Raw genomic sequence first — 19867 nt, forward strand, 5'->3', positions numbered from 1 at the left:
TCTTTCTTCTCTCTTTCTTTTCTTTCCTTTCTCTTTTTCATTCTTTCTCTCTTGTTCTTCCTTTCTCCTTCCTTCCTTCTGTCCTTCCTTCCTTTCTTTCTTTCTTTCTTTCTTTCTTTCTTTCTTTCTTTCTTTCTTTCTTCTTTCTTTCTTCCTTCTTCCTTCCTTCCTTCCTTCCTTCTTTCTTCCTTCCTTTCTTCCTTTCTTTCTTTCTTTCCTTTCCTTTCTTTCTTTCTTTCTTTCTTTCTTTCTTTCTTTCTTTCTTTCTTTCTTTCTTTCTTTTTTCTTTCTTTCTTTCTCTCTCATCTTTCTTTCTTTCTTTCTTTCTCTCTCTCTTTCTTTTTTCTTTCTTTCTCTCTCTCTTTCTTTCTTTCTTCTTTCTTCTTCTTTCTTTCTTTCTTTCTTTCTTTCTTTCTTCTTTCTTTCTTCTTCTTTCTTTCTTTCTTTCTTTCTCTTCTCTTTTTTCTTTCTTTCTTTCTTTCTTTCTTTCTTTCTTCTTTCTTTCTTTCTTTCTTTCTTTCTTTCTTTCTTTCTTCTTTCCTTCTTTCTTTCTTTCTTATTTCTTTCTTTCTTTCTTTCCTTCTTTCTTTCTTTCTTTCTTTCTTTCTTTCTTTCTTTCTTTCTTTCTTTCTTTCTTTCTTTCTTTCTCTTTTCATTCTTTCTCTTGTTCTTCCTTTCTCCTTCCTTCCTTCCTTCCTTCCTTCCTTCTTCCTTCCTTCCTTCCTTCCTTCCTTCCTTCCTTCCTTCCTTCCCTTCCTTCCTTCCTTTTCTTTCTTTCTCGCTTTCTTGATTTCTTGCTTTCTTTCTGTCTTGTTCTTCCTTTCTTTCTTTCTCTTTGTTTTTCTTTCTCTTTCTTTTTTCTCTCTTTGTTTTCTTTCTTCTTTTCTCTCTCTCGCTCTATCTCTTTATTTCTTTCTTGAATATGCCATACATAACACATTAATTTTGCTCTCTATGCAGTTATATGGAGTGTGGGAGTGAAGGAGTGTGAGTCACAATTTGTATACATCTCTAAATTCTCTTTAAAAATTGAATCACTGTGGGATAAAGTTACAAAGCTTTCATGATTGAGTTCTGTCATACAATGATCGAATACCCATCCCTCCACCAATGTACATTTTCCACCAGCAATGTCTCCAGTACCCCGCCCCCCCCATCCTCCCCCACCCCCTGCCTCTATGGCAGACAATTTCCTTATTTCTTTATCTCTACTTTTGGGAATTATGGTTTGCAAAACAGATACTGATAGGCAGTCATGTTTGGTCCTTATGTTTTTCAGCACACATCTCCCATCCTGAGTGATTCCTTCAACCATTATTAAGCTCGTGTTCCCTTCTTTATACTAGCTGCCTTCTCTCTCAGCTCATGAGGCAGGCCTCCAAATGTGGAGCAATCTTCCTGGCCCTTGTATCTACTGTCCTTTAATCACCAAGTATTTTAGATCCACTTGTTCCAGAACATTTAAGAATGATCTGAGAAAGCCTAAGTAGAGGTGGCATTCATTTTTTTTTGCTGGTTGAAAAATATTTGTTTTTATTTTGTTGACATCATTGTTTTACAATACTATGGAATTGCAGGGGGCATAGCTTCACCCCTGTTTATGTTTAGAATTCTAATCACTTCACCACCAGATTTCCAGGATCACTCCACTCCCCCAAAGACCCTTCTACTCACTTTCCCTCCTCCTTCCTTGACCCTGTGGTAGCCATTGTAATTTCACTGAGCCTAGGGAATGATTTTGTTGGATTTTGCCAGTTCATTTGCTTTAGTTATTCCTATTCTACATATGAGTGGAGTGCAAACTATTCTGTTATTATATTTCACTTCCTGATTTGTTTCATTTAGAATACTCACTAGACATAATGCTTCTAAGTTAAAAAGAAGAAATGAAGAAGATAAAATATTGACCATAATGTCAAAGTAAAATTCTGTTTAAGAAAAATCTGTCCACAATTTTGTGTGACTGGGTAATATCCTTACTCTCTCTGAGTTTCAGTTTTCTTATGTATACAAAAAGAAGTTGTACAAAGTTGTACAATTTGATGGTGATGATGATGATGATACAAATATGAAGGGTTGTCCTGTGGATGAAACGAAGTACTGTGTATGTAACAGTACTTGGTTATAGTTGCCACTTAATAAATATGACCTATTAATATCTATACTGTTAGTCTATTGGTATCATGGGACGTTTTCACAAAAATATGTATATATCCAACTTTTTCTTTTAAAGATTAGAGGGTTTTGAGTCTCCTGAAGGAGGTCACTGATCACTCATAGGCACCTGAAAAATCTACTCTTAAATAAGACCTTCTGAATGGAAGAATATGCTTCATGGCAAATCAATTAATCCAAATGTGAAGCAACATAGTAGCAAATTGATTAATCCAAATGTGAAGTAGCATAGTACCTATGCCAGATAGCCTTTGGCAAAGATTACAGATTAGTAGAGAAGGTGTCTAAGTTTATCAGACTATGCATTAAATAGCATTTGTCATTGGAGACTTCATAATGTGAGTCTGTATTATGCTACTACTGCTTTATTATATATAGTACATTAAAAGTTTAGAAAGACAGAATAGAATCGATTGTAAATATCATTCAGTACAAGAAGAGGGCTACTAATCAAGCATGGTGTACTTGTGCCTGGAAATGTCTTATAAGGATAGATATCACTGCATCCATCTTGAGAGTTGAAGTCCTCATGGAGATCTTAAATCTTTTGGATTCAGTAAGCTACCCAGCTATTCCTAGATTTTTCAGTTAGGAAGACCAATGCCATGGAGAATTCTGGTTCTCTTCTGCCAGCTTTAGGAGACCTTCTTCAGATCATTTGGAGTAGGCTATTGGCTGGCTCATGTGTTTTGTTACACCTTTACAGGACAATATTACAGCTGTCACCAAAGAAGGAAAATTTCTGATGATAAATCTGGGAGGTCCTTCCTCTGAAGAAGATGTCAGTTCAAGTCTAGAGCGTCGTCAGCCAATACGCCATGACTGGCAAACTGTTGACAAGTGAGTCTCTCCCATTTGGAAGTGACTACTTCTCATTTCATGCTCTTCAAAGGGAATCACATTATTTTTCTGTAATAAGTTTAGTGTGAAAGCTTCCCCAGACATCTGGAAATGAGACAACTCCTTCCTGAATTGTGTGTCAGATGAGTTTGCATGTAGAAAACTCAAGAAGAAATTCAACACTGATAGTCACTACCAGAGTCAGGCAGCCCTGTCTTTCACTTTGTCTATAAATTCTTAATGAATTTACCTACCTACCTACCTATGAATCAATGGTTATTTGCCTTTTCTTTGTTAAGGTTACTGACTCAAGTACATGATATGGAAGTTGCTTTTGATGGATTTTGGGAAAAACACCAGATAAAAATGCAGCAGTATCTGCAACTATGGAAATTTGAGCAGGATTTCCAAGAGGTCAGTTAAAACATTCCTTTTTCATTATGCCAGACGTGCTGACTTGCAAGATGTTTATTTTTGCTTACAGTGGGATGAAAAAGGGGGACATTCTGAGTGATCCTTAACTTTAGAGTGTAGGAAACAGCTAAACTCTCCAGTTTTCTCCATCATTGGCTTACTCATCTCTTACAAGAATGCACTTAAGTGCCAACTTATATGGTACTAAACAAATTTCTACAGACCCTGCTGTTTGTTAGTCACATTTATTTTATGAATAAAGATATTTAATACTGCGGGGCAGCTTTCTAAGGAAATAGTACCAATTTCTTTCCTGGTTCCTTAAATAACACATACAACATAACATATATCTTGGGGGCCTCTGGGGAGAACATTTTAAATCTAGGCAGATATCTCGCTTCTCATAAAACCTCTCCATAGACCTAGCATCAATTGACTATTCTTGGTTTTATCTAACCTTTAATCTGATGGCTGTGAAATGCTGATTTTCCAACTTCAGTGCCCTATCCTGGTGCCGCTGTCCCCAAACACACATCTATTAACCAGTGCAGACCCATGTAAGGCAGAATAGATCAATTCTGCCCATTTATCTACTTATCTGCTTCACACTTTCCTCATTTTCAATTATAATTATTGTTCGCAACTGTTTTAATAATTTGAAGTAATTTCTGTGTTGGGCACCCACATATAGAAAATTTTAAAGATTTTTGGTTTAATTAAAAATGCTTTACAAAGTTATTGATAGTTGAGTTTTAGGCATATAGTATTTCAACACCAATCTCATCACTGGTGTCAACTTCCTTCATAAGTGTTCCCATATTCCATCCCCATCTCCAGCCCCTGCTAGATCCCTTACTTGTCTACTTGACAGGCACATTACAAAGTTTCAGTGGTTGCAACTTTGATCTCATGTTTTCATTGTTGAATCTGTGTTTTGGATTTATGGCTATACCATTCATAAAACCGAAATTTTTATGGAGCTGGAGAGGTAGTACAATAGACAGGGTACTTACCTTGTACACAGCCAATCTGGGTTTGGTTCTCAGCACCCTATGTCATTCCCTGAGCCCCAACAAGAGTTATACCTGAGTATAGAGCCAGGAGTAAACCGTAAGCACTCTTGGGTATTGTTCCAAGACCAAAAATTGTTTTACTTTTTCTATTTCTGGCATAAAAAGATGCACCAAGCTCATCTTCTTACAGCTCTCCCTCAGTCCTGAAACCAGGCATTTATTGACTGAGGACTCCTGATTTCTTCTTCTGAGAAATGACTTTATGATCAAAATCTATGTACATTTTCTGCTGATGGCTCTTTATTTCTTGAACAATTTTCGCTTCAGAGCTAGGGAGTATATATGCATGAACACACACATATTCTTCCTACACACCCACATTAACATGCCTTCACATGCACATAGTGGTATTTTATGAATTATAAATATACACGAAAAAGTATTCTTTTAACAAATTATATTGCCTTCTGTGAATAAAATAGCAAAATAATTTACATATGTGTAATTTTTATCTTGATATTCTTATATGATATATGCATTTTCAATGAAGCTTGATTATTAAGGGAAAATGCTTAAAACTGTATGTTTTCAAGACCTTTCTCCCTAAATTTAGCTTGTGACTGAAGTTGAATTTCTGTTAAGCCAACAAGCGGAGTTGACAGAGGTAACAGAAACTCTCTCTGAAGTTAAACAAAAAATGCAAAAGTTGGATAACTTACATGAAACTTCTCAGGTAAGAATCTATTTCACTCTTCAGATAAGATGGTTGTCCACTGCTCTTAAGGAGTATATGTAACATTTTGATAATTTCCATACAAACCCTTTCAATTATTATTCTGTCCTAGCAACAATTTCTGTAATTGGTTCAATGATACTGCTCTACATTCTGTTCTGTTCAATGTGGGCTGGAGGTGACCCTGGAGATATGTTAGACATGTGCTATAGTTACACAAGGAGGCCTCTGAGATGATGTTGCTTCAAGCCCAATGATAGGAACAAGAATATAAATCATTCTTAAAAAGCTCAAAACATGCTCTACTAAGAATGCTACTTGGACTGAAGGTATGGCTTAGAGTAGTCGAGCATATGCCTTGCCTGTGTGAGACTCTGGGTTCAAACCACATACAACACAGTTCTCTGAGCATCACTGAATGTGGATCTAATGAATCTCCCTGAGCATCTCCTAGTGTTGGTAGGTGTGCCCTTCCAACCACAACGAAAATAACAATAGCAGCAGCATCAACAACAAATTTTATTTGATGCTTGAAAATGATGGAAATGAACAAGTATAAATACAAATTATTTGTATTTATTTATAATGTTCTTATCATAAATACAAATAATTTGTTATTTACACTCACAGCAGGCAAATATTCATATATATCTAATTAGTTTTATTAGCTATGTGACCTTAGAATAAATGTATTAAAATGTCTCAGCCTTAGTGTCCTCATATATTAATTGGGGATGAAACAAACTACTATTTTTTTTTTGCTTTTTGGGTCACACCTGGCGATGCACAGGGGTCAGTCCTGGCTCTGCACTCAGGAATTACCCCTGGTGGTGCTCAGGGGACCATATGAGATGCTGGGAATCGAACCTGGGTTGGCTGCGTGCAAGGCAAACACCCTACACGCTGTGCTATCGCTCCAGCCCCAAAATAAAATACTTTGGATGTGATTATGAGAATTCATTTTGATGTTGCAATTAAAGCAATTTTCACAGTACCTGGAATTTGTGAACATGTGTTGAGTGCTCACAAGAGCTAACTATCATCATGTTACTCTTATTAATGTGTGTTCATAATTGATGAGTTAATACATAACAAGCTAACTTTACTCTCATTTCTTGTATAAGAGCAAGGTTATAATTTTTAAGCAAACAAGTTAATTTAGGAGTGAAACACACCATGTGAAAACAAAAATTTGGTGGCAGAAGTTGAGGTATGGTTCTGGAATTATCTTTGAAGGAGGGGCAATTTATAAGACTTTTATGGTATATAATAGAAAGAAAAGAAGAAAACTGACTTGGAACCTAGGGATTTTTTCTGTTTTAAAATAAATTTTAAGGTTTTTTTTGTTCTTTTGTTTTTTGTTTTTATGGGTCACCCCTGGCACTGCACAGGGGTTATTCCTGGCTCAAACAGTCAGGAATTACTCCTGGAGGTGCTCGGGGGACCATATGGGATGCTGGGAATCAAACCCGGTTTGGCCACATGCAAGGCAAATGCCCTACCTGATGTGTTATAGCTCCAGCTATAAATTTTAGTTTTAATTGTGGTCAAAAGCACAAAGTAAAATTTGCCATCTTAATCAGTTTGAAGTGAACACAATTCATTAGTGTCAAGTATATTTATGTTGTTGTGCAAACAATTTCCAGAACTTTTTTGCCTTGCAAAATTGAAACTCTGTATTCATTAATGATATATTCTCTATTTTGAACCTGATTTTCCAGGCAGCTAGACAAAGTGATCACTTCTGCAATCTGGGTTTCAGTTTTCTTTATTTTGCCATTAAAGCATTACCTGGGTTCCTATGATGTTTCAGCCTATAGAATGGGTAGAGTCAGTGGTTGAGTTAATGGAAGCATGCCACTAAGATCCCTTTTGATATGGAAACCCAATTAAGTTCAGCTAGGCAAAGTAGTCAGGTGTATGATGATTCTAATGAATTTTTCAAGGCTGACATATGATATTCATTAGCTTTCAGTTGGTATGTTCTTTACTTGCTATATGTAGATCATTTCTAAGTATGTATGTACCACGGGACACAAACCTCATTTACATTTCTTTCCCCCATTTAGATGAGATGGCTAATATTTTGTTTGTTACCAGAAATTCATGAGTTTTTGGTAACATCATTGATGTAACTAATTGGTGTTATTGTAAGGGATTTTTATTTTTTATTTAGTCTGCAGAAGTATGACATCAAATCACATTTTCCACATGGTTAACTCCCTTGTTCAATCAATTAACTTCTTAATTCCCTTTCCCCTTCTCTGCAGAATTCATACAGTTCTTATTTTCCTCCTTTCTTAAAATCAGGCTGTATTATCAAAGGCCCATTTTATGATATTACATGGACACAGGCTTGCAGCAAGTCACCATTATGCACTTGATTTGATCTGCCAGAGATGCAATGAACTACGTCACCTCTCTGATACTTTGGCAAAAGAGATCAAAACAAAACGGATCCAGCTCAGCAGGACCCTCAAAGTGCATTCACTTATACAGCAGGTAGTGTTATGATAAATGATGCATTTCTGAAAAAAGAAAAGTTTCTATTCCTGGATTGTTTATGGTATATAGAGAGTCATGGAGAGTATTGCAATTTAACTGGTATGAAATCTCAAGTACTGAATTTGATTGTGCTTGCTTAACCCATTTATTTCTGCAGCATTTGTAACAGGTTGAATATTGTAAGGATTTTAAATTTGTTTTTGGGGACAATATCCAGTAGTATTTAGGGCTTACTCCTATCTCTGTGCTCAGGGATCTCTCCTGACAGGGCTCTGGAATCATATGTAGTACTAGGGATTGGGCCTAGGTTCATAGCACGCAAGGCAAATTCCTTACCTCCAGCCCCAATTATTGTAAGGATATTGACCTCTATTCTAAATATTGAGATCATGGTAATGATGATGTCCTTATTATTTTGTGCAGGTTCTGCTCTGGTCACATGTGCATGCAGAACACTGCCAGCAGCCTTAGAAATATTTTGCTGAAGGTTGAAGCAACTTTCATATATCATACTTCCATGACAATCCATTAAATACTGTAAAATATTTCTCCTTTGCTTGTGGGTCTGACCCATTTCATGAGTAGGCAGTCAAGAGGAGATCTATTCTTGGCAGTGGGAATAGAGACTAAGGCTACTGCTTTGAGACACTGTATCGGAACATGGACATCTCAGTCTGTACATCATCCTTGGCAAGGAAACTTTGGCCCCTGTTCTTGACAATCATTCTTTGCTTATAATATTTTCACTTCTGTTAGGAGTTTTAAATTTCAGTTATTGATTTGGGGGGAATAGCATGTAACTGAATTGTTAGTATTGAGAGAGTGGTCAGGCCCCTGCTGCAGAATGAGTTCCTTGTTATGCAATCAATGCAGTGCTTCCTAAACTTGGTGTGCATCAGAAATACCTGTGGAGTCTGCAAATATATCAGTGCCTGGCTTAAGACCAGGAGTGACCGATCCAGAATAACAGAGGGCAAGACCCAGATATCTTGACTTTTAAACATTTCTGAAAGCAACTCTGTATCAGAGAAGCTAAGGCTGTTCTCTTTCAAGAAAAAACTTCTTCAGTCATGGTGTGTGTGTGTGTGTGTACATTTCTTTGTGCATGCCTACGTCCCATTTCTTGTACCAGGCTCGCCAATGCTGTGATGAAGGGGAATGCCTTCTAGCTAATCAGGACACAGACAAGCTTCAATCTAAAGAAGATATCGAGAAAACCGTCCAGGGCATCAAAAATTTTCTGGAAATGGCACTGCCTTTTCTCAATTATGACATTGAAAGCTTGCCCTGTGAGTTTGATGTAATTGTTTCTCCTGAACTCAAGGTAAGAGCTTTTATCTACCAAGTTTAAAAAGTTTTTTTTTTTCTTTTGGGGGGGATAGGTTGTTTTTGAGACATACCCAACAGTGCTCAGGGCCTATACTTGGCTCTGTACTCAGGAGTGAAGCTTGATCGTGCTTAGTGGACAATATGTGGTTCAAGTTCGGCCACAGATGGAGAAAGAGCCTAAATCTCTGTAACTTTCTCTCTGGTCCCCAAAAAAGTAAAGTACAGGGTTCAATGCAGTTGTGTGGATAAGAGTTTTAGAATGTCACAGTTTAGTCTAATTGTAATGGCTTAGCTGCCTTATGGGCCAGGGGTAATGTTAGTGCCACATGAAGCATCAAAGAAGGCAAAGATTGTGCTTGCTACATAATGGAGGATAATTTTCTTTTGAGTCTCTGACATTATTTTTATTTATTTAAAAATATATTTTATTAAAAATTATGGTATCACTGTCATCTCATTGCTCATCAGTTTGTTCGAGCGGGCACCAGTAAGGTATCCATTGTGAGACTTGATGTTACTGTTTTTGGCATATCAAATACACCATGGTAGCTTGCCAGGGCTCTCCAAGAGGGATGGAGGAATCGAACCCGGTTCAGCCGCGTGCAAGGCAAATGCTCTACCCGCTGTGCTATTGCTCTAGGCCTTATTATAAATATTTTTAATTTTTAAAAGAAAGTTGGTTTACAATACTATTAATAATGGTTTCTTGTGAACATAATTCCATCACCATTATACCTGTCTCCCTCCCCCAAGGGACTCCCTAACCCTTCAACTCAGTTTTATGTGTCAATTCTTCTATTTGTTGTATTTGGATCTTTATTGCTATCTTACTCTCTTGCTCTGATTGTTAAGTCCTACATATGAGGAAGCTCATTCTATATCTGTCCCTTTCCTTCTGACTGCCTTTACTCAGCTTGAATTCATTATTCCTGAACTCTTTTCACAGAGTGGTAGACCTCACTTACGTTTTCTTGTGTATCCTTGGAGAAAGGTCCAGTGTTGTCCAAGGCAAATATTGGCCCCTTGTCAAGTCCATTCCATTCCAAATTTCTTTCCTTTCTACAGCAGTGACCACCAACTAATGCTCCATGAGCACAGATTGGACTTCATTACTCAGCTTGAGGGGGAAGGGCTTAAGCAAGGATATGACCCTTTCCAGAAAAGGGAAATGGGCAAAAGTTGGTGTTAGCAGATGGAGACCTACAGGTTAGTTTAGTATCACCCTTTTAGAGATATCTTGACGGACCCCCAAATTGCAGATAAGCACATATGTGGTGTTTGTTGAATGACTTTGGGTCAGTATCTAAATATTTGTTGCTTTACTGCACTTCTTTAGAGATATGCCAGAAAATCAGAAAAATGGCTATGTCAATTTATGGTTCTGTGGGAATCAACAAGCTTACTTCTTGCTATCTCAAATCATCTAGGAGGGCAGAATGGTCATCTGTCAGTGGCCTGAGGAACTTTTAACAATAGGAACAGTATAGAATATCCTGCAGGCTGACTCCCGTGACATACTGAGTCCTGTGACATTAAGTTGTTAACTTTCATATGTTGACTGTACTTTCATTTCCAACCATTGTCCTTTCCTGTACTTTCCTTATGCAGTGTTTCATCATGACTGATTGATTTTCTTTCCAAGTTGTTTTGGTTGAGATCTTTTGTTTTTATAATCACATAAAGATAATACTTTGATCTGTTTCCATGGACTTTTCTAAATTTTACTTATATTTTTAACTCTCTTTTTTTGACTGAATGAGAAAGGTGTTCAAAACAACCCCATTTTGGAAAATACTCCTCAAAAATTTTATGCAACTTGTAGGTTCAAATGCAGTCTATACAAGTCAAGCTTGAAAGTATTCGAAACATATTTGAGACCCAACAAGAGGATTTAAAAAATACCGCAGAGAAGCAACTGACTCCCATCCAATTTGTGGTACCTACTTCCAGCAATTCTTTGACCAAATCCAGAACATCATTGTTCACACCAAATCCTGGTAAAGTATATCGTTTGTCTTCCCTAGTGATTCTTTTCCTGCTATAATTTAATTTGCTCCTCTTGATGTGAGTCTTAAATTAGTTCATAAATCCTGAAAAATTTGAATTGTATTTAAGTGTCTTTGGTTATATTAAATTATATTGTATAAAACAAGAGGCATAGTTGGTATTACCAATCAATAGACAACTGTGGTAAAAATGGAATCTAGTACAAGATGATGCAAATCTCAGAACTGAATAATCCAGCAGTGAGTCTCAACATTTTACTAGCATGAAACTCTCCCTTTTCTTCAGTTTGTAATGAAAAGCATAGGAAACTGGAAATACTTATTGCATCTCTTTGCATCTCTCGATAAATGACTGCTTGAGTAAGTTTCTATAAATGAATAGTTAAGATCATTGGGTTACCTTTTTCTGGGTATGTACAGATAAATACAATAATTTTGCTGGCAATTCACCACGAGTCCATTGCTCATTTTCATCTTTGTCGACTAGTTTCACCATGTATTACCCATTTTCTTTCTATATTCTATGGGATAAGGTAATTATCTTTACAATTGTATTGAACTACTCTGGAAATAAGATACCTCTGTTTCCCCCAAGGGCTCCCTTGAGCTGCATTTGGGGCCTCTTAGAGAATAGGAATTTTGTCTTTGGGTCCTTAAGTTATTTGAATGGGTGAATGAGACTAAATTTGATTCCTCTGATCTGAGAGACTCAAACTTCATTAATGTGTGGAAACTGCTTTGAAATTCAGTAAAAGCTTCAGCCAAGGCCTAATGAGTATAAAAATCCGGCCCAGGACCAGCAGGGCTCAGGTTCAAAAGAGATGATTAAAGCAGGTAACCACACCAAAGTGATAGAAATTACCTAGTCGATAGTTACTCAACATAAAAATATACTTACAACTAAAATCATGAACAATGCCTGAAAGGAATAATGTCCACTAAGAAGATATTTGGGTATAATTAAAACAAAAACAAAAACAATACTCCTAAGCAGAAGGCAGATTTCTGGCTCCATTTCCTGCTGTGGGACCTTAGGCAGTTCACTTAATCATTTTTAGTCTCAGTTTCCTAGTTTATGAAATTGGGACAATGATTTCTATAAAGCCTTGAAAGGGCTGGAAGAGAAAGCCATTTTCTTCTTTTTTCCTTCTGAGCTTCTTTAATGGTGTTACATTTTCTTTCTTTGGTGGGATATGAATATTCTTTCTTACAAGTATGTAAACTTTTTCAAAAGGTACCATCCTTATTGTTTTTGTCAGTACATTCTCTGCATGTGTGTAATTGTGAACACCAATTTGGCCTCTAAAATCAGTGGCAATTCATTCCTGCATTCTGTCTCCAATTAACTCCCCCACCCATTTTTATAATAACCATCTATTATGCTCTCCAAATCCTACTTACCTTGGAAAATGAATATCGAAAAGGTAAATTGTGCTTCCAAATGGAACCTCTTTCATCAAATGATCACTCAGAAAAAGAAAACAAGAAAATTAATTGGCAATGCTAAAATGAATCAAGCTTTCTTTCATTTTAGAGATTTGTGTCATCCACAATAAAACTATTTGTTGGAGGTAGCCTGGATTTACATCAATTTAAGATTGCTTAATGTATTTTTGAGGAGGAAGACAGCTTACTGAATAAATGGCATGAGTGGATAAATTATTTTATCCATTATGCATCTTGGTTTGTAAATTAAGCCAAAGCTTTACTTATGCTACAAGCATTGTTCGTTGTACCTCATTGCACTACAAATAATGGAGTTTGTAGTAATCAGTTGCAAATAATTCAAGACTATTTTTGCTAAGCTAAATATGTAAAATTTGGTCACATTAAATTTTTATTATGTGCTAATTTTTCACAAGTCAATACTTTTGTTTTTATTTTTTTATTGATTTGCTCCACCAAGCATCTTATGCCTAACACAGTGTCCAGAGCCTAGCAATATTTAATAAGTTTTTGTTGAATTAATATTTACTAGAGAGGGAAGTAATGGAAGAAAATTGTGATGACTATAGTGGGGTCTGAGCCCTTTGATATGTAGTTCTAATATAGATTGTTATCTTTTGTCTCTATTCTTCTTCATTTAGGCACCTGGATTTACAAAGTCATTGACAACACTTTTGGGCATATTTCAACAACTCTAATCCCACCCAGTGTCTGCGGTCCCCCATCAATGTCCCCAGGTTCCATTCATTCACCTGCCATTGCTAAGTCTTTCTTAACAGATTAATTTTTAAGGCTTAACTGCAATAATTCAGGTCTCTTGCTTGTAGTAGTGTTGTCTAGTTGTTTTGATATATACTGCTCCCTCACCTTAACACCACTGGTGTGTGTCCAGCATCCATTCCCCTTTTTCTTTGCCCTTATATGACCTCCAGTCCGTTTCTTAGTTCCCCCTTCATCTCTCTTTGTCTTTGGTGTTTTCATTTATGTAATCTCGGGACAAGCCCCAGATCTCCATGTTCTCTAGTGGTGTCAGTGAATTTCCTATGAGGAATTTCTTCCAGCATACCCCTGACGGATGTCATGTCTCCTACAGACCTCCTCTACCTGCGTTTCTCCCATCACTGTGATTCCCATAGTCATGTAATCTGGGATTTTCGCTCCCTATTCTCACTCATTCCCTGTCTCTAAGTAGTACAAAAAAGAAAAACATTACATCTTGGAATTTGCCTACATATTGCAGCATGCCGTCTCCATGCCAATCCTGAATCAACTCCTCAGGCTTGAAACAAAATCTACTCCTATCTGCCCCAACCCATTTTATCTGCACTGCCATTTCCCTGACCCAAGCCAACATAATATGTTGCTTTGTTAATTGCAACAGTCTTACTGACTCCCAAATTCCTTTCTTCAATATCTAAAGTTGCCTCACGTTCTGGAATCTGTACGTATTATTCCTTCTCTGTAATATTATTCTCTTTTCTCTCCTCTTTTCCTCTGAGACCTCTTACTTCTTACCCCATTTCCTATCTCAGCCACTTCCGTTAGGTAAGATTTTCTTTCCTGCCTCTTCTCTCAACCAGGTTTGATTCGGTATTCATGCTACATCATACCAAGCGCCTCTTCATTTCTTCTCACCTTAATGAAATTGTCAGTTTTTGATCTCTCTTTAGATTCTTAAATCTGCCAGGCAGAGACTGTATATCATTCACCTTTTTATGCCCAGAATCAAACATGGAGCTTAATATATAGCATAGGGACTCTATAATTTCATAACATTTGCATTGTTGAAAGAATAAATGCAAATACCTTGATTGTCAGAAAATGCCTTTTCTGTAATTTGTACAGATAGTCCTTTATTCACTCTTAGTGAATTTGCAAGATATGAATTAATAAAGCTAATTAGTAGAAGTCCCTGTGTTACCTATATAAATAAGTTCCAATTTTTATGTCTTTCTTAACATTGGTGGGCATCAGTATTGAGAAATTGATTTCCTATGATTATTTTCACTAAACAATATATATTTCTGATTAGTTAGACATTTTTTGCATGCATGAGAAATACCTTTATACTTTTATTTATTTTGGGGGTGTTACACTTAGATGTGCTTAGGACTTACTCCTGGATTTGTGCTGAAAGGTCACTCTTGGAGGTGCTCAGGGAACCCATATGTTGCCTTGGATCCAACCAGAGACTGCCACATAAAAGGCAATCACCTTAACCTCTGGGCTATCTCTCTGTCCCCTGAAATATCTTTTAAAAGAAATGAAAGTGAAGTATTAAATCTAGAGAAGATAAGAGCATAAATTTCCTGATGTGCTTTGCTATGGCTCCTGCTAAGGAGGAAAAACAAAAAAAAATTATTTCTTAGTGCAGAGGAGATATCCATGCAGTCTGTGTGAGTGGCAGCCTATTTTATAACAATCTTAACAATTAGGGTATTTACCTAGACCTGATGGGCTACACCTTTGTATTTCAAGGAATATCTGACTCCTTGCTTAATGACACAGGGGTGTCACTCTGTAAATGGGAACTTTTAAAATTTAACTGAAGAGAAAAAATTTGGAATTTTGCTAAAGTTAGTTTTTGTTTTGTTTTAGCATTTTTAACATGCTTCGGCAACGTTTTTATAATGGATAGAAACATGTTCTGACAGCAGACTGCAGATTTAAATGCTACCTTTGCCTATGTTATCTATAAAGTGGGGATAGAAGTAACCCTATCTCTTAGGGTTGTTTTGTTACAAAAGAAATGTGCTTTAGAATGGCACTTGGTGTGTAGCAATTGCTAAATAAAATGGTAGATGTTATGGTTATTAGTTATATTTAGATCTTTTTTTCAGAGCTTTTATGTATTCAATCAGTTTACTACAATATGACTAAAAACTTCTATGTTAAATGAGCCTTAATTTGCAAATAATTATGAGTAATGACACCTAGCTGTGTGCTCACTTAGCAATCAAGCAAAATTTGATGAGAGAAGGTATAGCAAAATTATTCTCAATAGGAAGTTCAAGTCATCTAGTAAGTCTGACCAATCAACTGTTTTGTATAGTTATTTGAAAATGCAAATACAAATACATTTTCTCTACTTACTCTGTATGTCTGTATATTTTAAACTTTAAAACATTGATTTGAATTCTGTCTTGAAATTCTTTCTCTGCATTTCTCTACCAGGGAAGAAGACTTGGACACAAAGTCAGAGCGACTTAAAAGTAAATACCATTAATTAATCTAAAATTGGCATTGTTGCTGTAGTTGCAGAATTGGCTTGTGCATGTGTTTGTGGGGGGATGTAAACCATGCTTTTAATTCACTGAACCAATACTGTGTGTATGAAAACGCATTTAATCTAAAAGAAAAAGCTTCTGCTGCATAGTGTCTAATTGCAGTCCTGGAACTTTCCCAAATGTAGGAGCAGTTTCTTAAGTCTTGGCTCAATTTCAGAATAGATTCTGCAGAGTATCTCCTCTAAGTTCCAGCTTCTCTTTCCCTGACTCCCTCTCAATACATTTTGATTTGGGTAGCACTGTCTTATAAAAGGACATTTTTTTTTCCCACAAGTAATCCAATCTTGCAAGTATGAAACAGGAAAAAAAATCTTCCAATGATCCATACTCTGGCCTCAAAAAAAAAAAGACATCTATTCATTTTATTTTTTAGTGATTGGGTTTTAGGCCACATCCAGCCCAGTGCTAGTGACTTCTCTCATCCTGGTCCTCGGTATATCACTCTTGGTGATGCTCCCGGTGGACCATGCATTATCAGTGATAGAACCTGGATCTCCTGCACGCAAAGCATGCATTCTGTCCTGTTGATCTATCTATCCAGTGCCCTATTTTTTTGTTTGATACAGAATACCTTTTCAGGTATCTGTGACAATAAGCTATCATCACTTCAGGATCCTGTATTTTCTTCTTGTGTTTTTGGTGGTTAAAAAGACTCTAATGGGCTAGATTGATAGCACAGTGGGTAGGGCATTTGCCTTGCATGCAGCCTACCTGAGTTCGATTCACAGCATCCCATATGGTCCCCTGAGCACTGCCAGGAGTAATTCCTGAGTGCAGAGCCAGTAGTAACCCATGTGCATCGCCGGGTGTGACCCAAAAATTAAAAAAAGACAAACACTTTTTCAAGAGGCATTTTAGCATAGTAATACAGATTATAGAGCTAGGCTGTTTTTTTTTTTAACCCCAGTTTCACCATTTAACTGACTGTATATAATGTTAGGTATGTTTCATTATCTATGAAAAGGGGATTGATAGAAAACCTCATTATGGAATTGTAGTTAAAAGAAATAAGCAAATAATGAGTTTTATATGGTGGTGTTCTAAGTGTTGTTTTACAGTTATTATCAGGCTAGGAAATGGTCTACAGTAACATACCATGACAAGTTATCAAGATGTAGAGCTACAACTTTTTCTTACTAGAGAAAAACAGACAGTGCTAAATTCCACAGTCTTACATATATTTCAGTTCTAGTTTCAGCTCATACACTTTTATACTCTTTTATGTGGATTGATTTGCAAATTCCCAGGGAAAGAATCTGTGGGTATACATTTTCTGGTGAGATTTCTAGCTGGGGTACCCAGTTTCAAGTGCAAGCCAATCCAAAACAGATTTATGTATTCTTTGTGGAGTTTGACTCACACCCATGATGTTCAGGGACTACTCAAGGCTTTGTATGTAGGAGTGACTCCCGGAATGCTTGGTGCTGCAGTATATGTGGTGTCCAGGGTCTTCTGCAAGTGAGGCAAGTGCTTTAACTCTTTGTAGTATCTTTCCAGCCCCCAAATTAATGTTTTGTAAGTTCCAGACCTATATCTTATAAACATGCTGGGATTAAGTGCTATGTCTGATAATTAGAATATGAAGTATATGAAGTATTTTTTTGTCTAAATGACAGCTTTTAAATGATGATAAAGTTTGGTGCATTCAAGAGATATAACTAGTCAAAAACCATTCTTAGAAAGAAACATGTATGAGAACAATTGTAGATCATAGACTTGACTCTGCTTTGTCACTTATATGATAGGTTATCTTGGTTTTATCGCTAAACATCTCCGTGCCTCAAGTTTTCCCATATGTAAAATGGAGATCAGTAGTCCATTGCTGGGAAGAATAGCTATAATATGTGGTATTACCTAGGACCGTGCCTCCACTACATAAAAAAGTGGTACATAGGTGTTTGTTTCTTCTCAAACCAGTTTGTAACAAATAGGTCTTATCTTGTGGAAATTATTTAGCTGATAGATTCTTCCATTTCTGCGCTACAGTTTTTATCGAGTAATAGACCATTTACTAGGAAGTTAGGGATTTTGGTAGTGCAGCTACTTTGTACATCCCTGAGGAGCAATAGCCATCACAAATCTCTTGTTGATTCAGTAGGCCAGGCCAAGTCCTGTGGAGTTTACAGCGTAAATTAGCACTTTAAGAATAAGTTATATATGGTATAGCTAGGCATAATTAAATTCCTGTCATTTCAAGAAATAAGAGATCTTCACATTTTATCTGTTCTAGTGTATAAGTATTATCACAACATTCATAAGTATTATCACAACATTCCTAATCATGATAGTTCCACTGAGTTACTAGGGAAAGGATCAGTGTTGTCAAATATCCTTGACTAAAGAATTCAAAATATCAGGGTGAAGAGAGATTGCACAGTGGGCAAGGGGCATATCTTGCATGCTGCAGACCCAGATTTGATCCCTGGCACTGCTTATGGTACCCCAAGTCTGCCAGATGTGACCCTTAAGCACAGAGCCAGGATAAGTCCTGAGCACCATTAGGTGTGGGTGGCCCCAAATAAAAAAAAATTAAAAAATCATGTAATATTCCTAGGAGTGTTTTTATCAAAAATTATTAAGTTAAAAAACTATTTTGGTTCATTAGTGAATAAACCTTAGTTATATGTGAAATTATTGTTTTCCCAATTACTGCCCCCCACGACATACACAAAGAACGAAATATATGAAATATTGCTTAGTGTTTAGGTACATATGATTACTATCTTAAATTTGTACAATTGGACAACTCAATTTTTACTTGTACATACTAAAGTTATGTGTGAAAAAATAATCACCACGATGCTATTATTTTTTTCAGTTTGTCTACTCAGAGAAGACTTGGTTTTAGCTGGACTCCACAGGGAACAAATACAACAACCACAGATGCTAAGTTATCTTTTATTTTTATATTTTCAGATTGAAACGGTGCCAGATTGTCAGGAGAAAAGAAAGTCTGACCCATCTCCCAGTTTGAAGAGTGACAATACCCTGGATATTTTAAAGAGGTATATTTTATTTATTAACCATACATCTTACTTATCAACCTAACCTCATCCACATATATATATCTGTTGGAGTTTTATTTGATATTAGAGGCAAATGGGATTGGACTTTTTATTTCACAGAATGGGGATCTAGGTGTGATGAAGAGAACACCATTAGCTGCCAAAAGTATCAGAATTAAGCCCAACTCACATATGCACAGTTTAATGACATGTCAGTAGAAAGCAGACCTCTTCGGAATCTTTGACCCTCTTTTGAAAAGAGGTGAAAGAGAATGGAGCAGTGTTTGAGAAACTACAAAGCGGGACCAGCGCTATAGAACAGCAGCTAGGGCGTTTTCCTTGCACATGGCCGATCTGCGTTTGATCCCGGCATCATATACTGTCCCTCCAGTACCACCAGGAGTAATTCCTGAACACAGGACCAGGAGTAACCTGGGCACCACTGGGTGTGGCCTTAGATCCCCACCCAAAAGCCAAAAAAACCCAAAAATAAGTCCAAACTACAAAGCATGTATGAACTTAGGATGTTACTTTATAAAGGTTCATATTAGTCTTTGCTTTTATCACTTTCATAATATTTTATAAGTAATTCTGACATGAGAATTTTTGTCTTTTAAACTTTGTATTTTGGAAAAAATTGTATGAGTATATGTATTTTTCAGAGTTCATTAAATATTAATTATTAAAATATAGAAAAAAATCAAAGATTGAAGTTAAACTAATGGATTAATTAGTATTGGGAAGTGAAGAAACTGATTTTCATAATATAAATAGGAAATCACATTGAATAGAAATTACATTTTATTTTAAAGCAACAGTAAATAAAATTATCACAGAAACTTAATTATGCTCTGTAATGGGGGAAATAAGTATAATACATTAGCTTCATGTCCTGGAAAATTTCAGAACATTGGAGAAAAGGAAAAATTTGTTTCTAAAATATTGTCATTTTTGAGAGAGAAAATTTTAGCTCAAAAAACATGCTTGCCAGAGAAATTATTTCCAAGAATTTTATGAATACATTTTGTGAATTTTTAGCAAATTATTCTTAAGTATAGTGAATTAGAAATAAAGCTCTTTACCAAATTAAACTCCTTAACCCCTTTCTCTTTCT

The 19867-nt window shown here is 36.3% G+C and overlaps 1 protein-coding gene across 4 annotated transcripts in view; it reads left to right on the plus strand.

The window, feature by feature from the left end:
* The window catches only part of MCF2 (MCF.2 cell line derived transforming sequence), a 76581-nt gene that overhangs the window by 14560 nt on the left and 42154 nt on the right, over window positions 1–19867 (plus strand). For all 4 annotated transcript variants that reach the window (XM_055122351.1, XM_055122352.1, XM_055122354.1 and 1 more), the window contains exons 5-12: window positions 2882–3015; window positions 3315–3429; window positions 5056–5175; window positions 7486–7677; window positions 8813–9004; window positions 10832–11006; window positions 15636–15673; window positions 18665–18753. In XM_055122351.1, coding sequence (XP_054978326.1) covers window positions 2882–3015; window positions 3315–3429; window positions 5056–5175; window positions 7486–7677; window positions 8813–9004; window positions 10832–11006; window positions 15636–15673; window positions 18665–18753 — 1055 coding nt within the window. The remainder of the gene's footprint in view (window positions 1–2881; window positions 3016–3314; window positions 3430–5055; window positions 5176–7485; window positions 7678–8812; window positions 9005–10831; window positions 11007–15635; window positions 15674–18664; window positions 18754–19867) is intronic.

This window comes from Sorex araneus, chromosome X (assembly GCF_027595985.1).
Source record: "Sorex araneus isolate mSorAra2 chromosome X, mSorAra2.pri, whole genome shotgun sequence".
Taxonomy (NCBI): domain Eukaryota; kingdom Metazoa; phylum Chordata; class Mammalia; order Eulipotyphla; family Soricidae; genus Sorex; species Sorex araneus.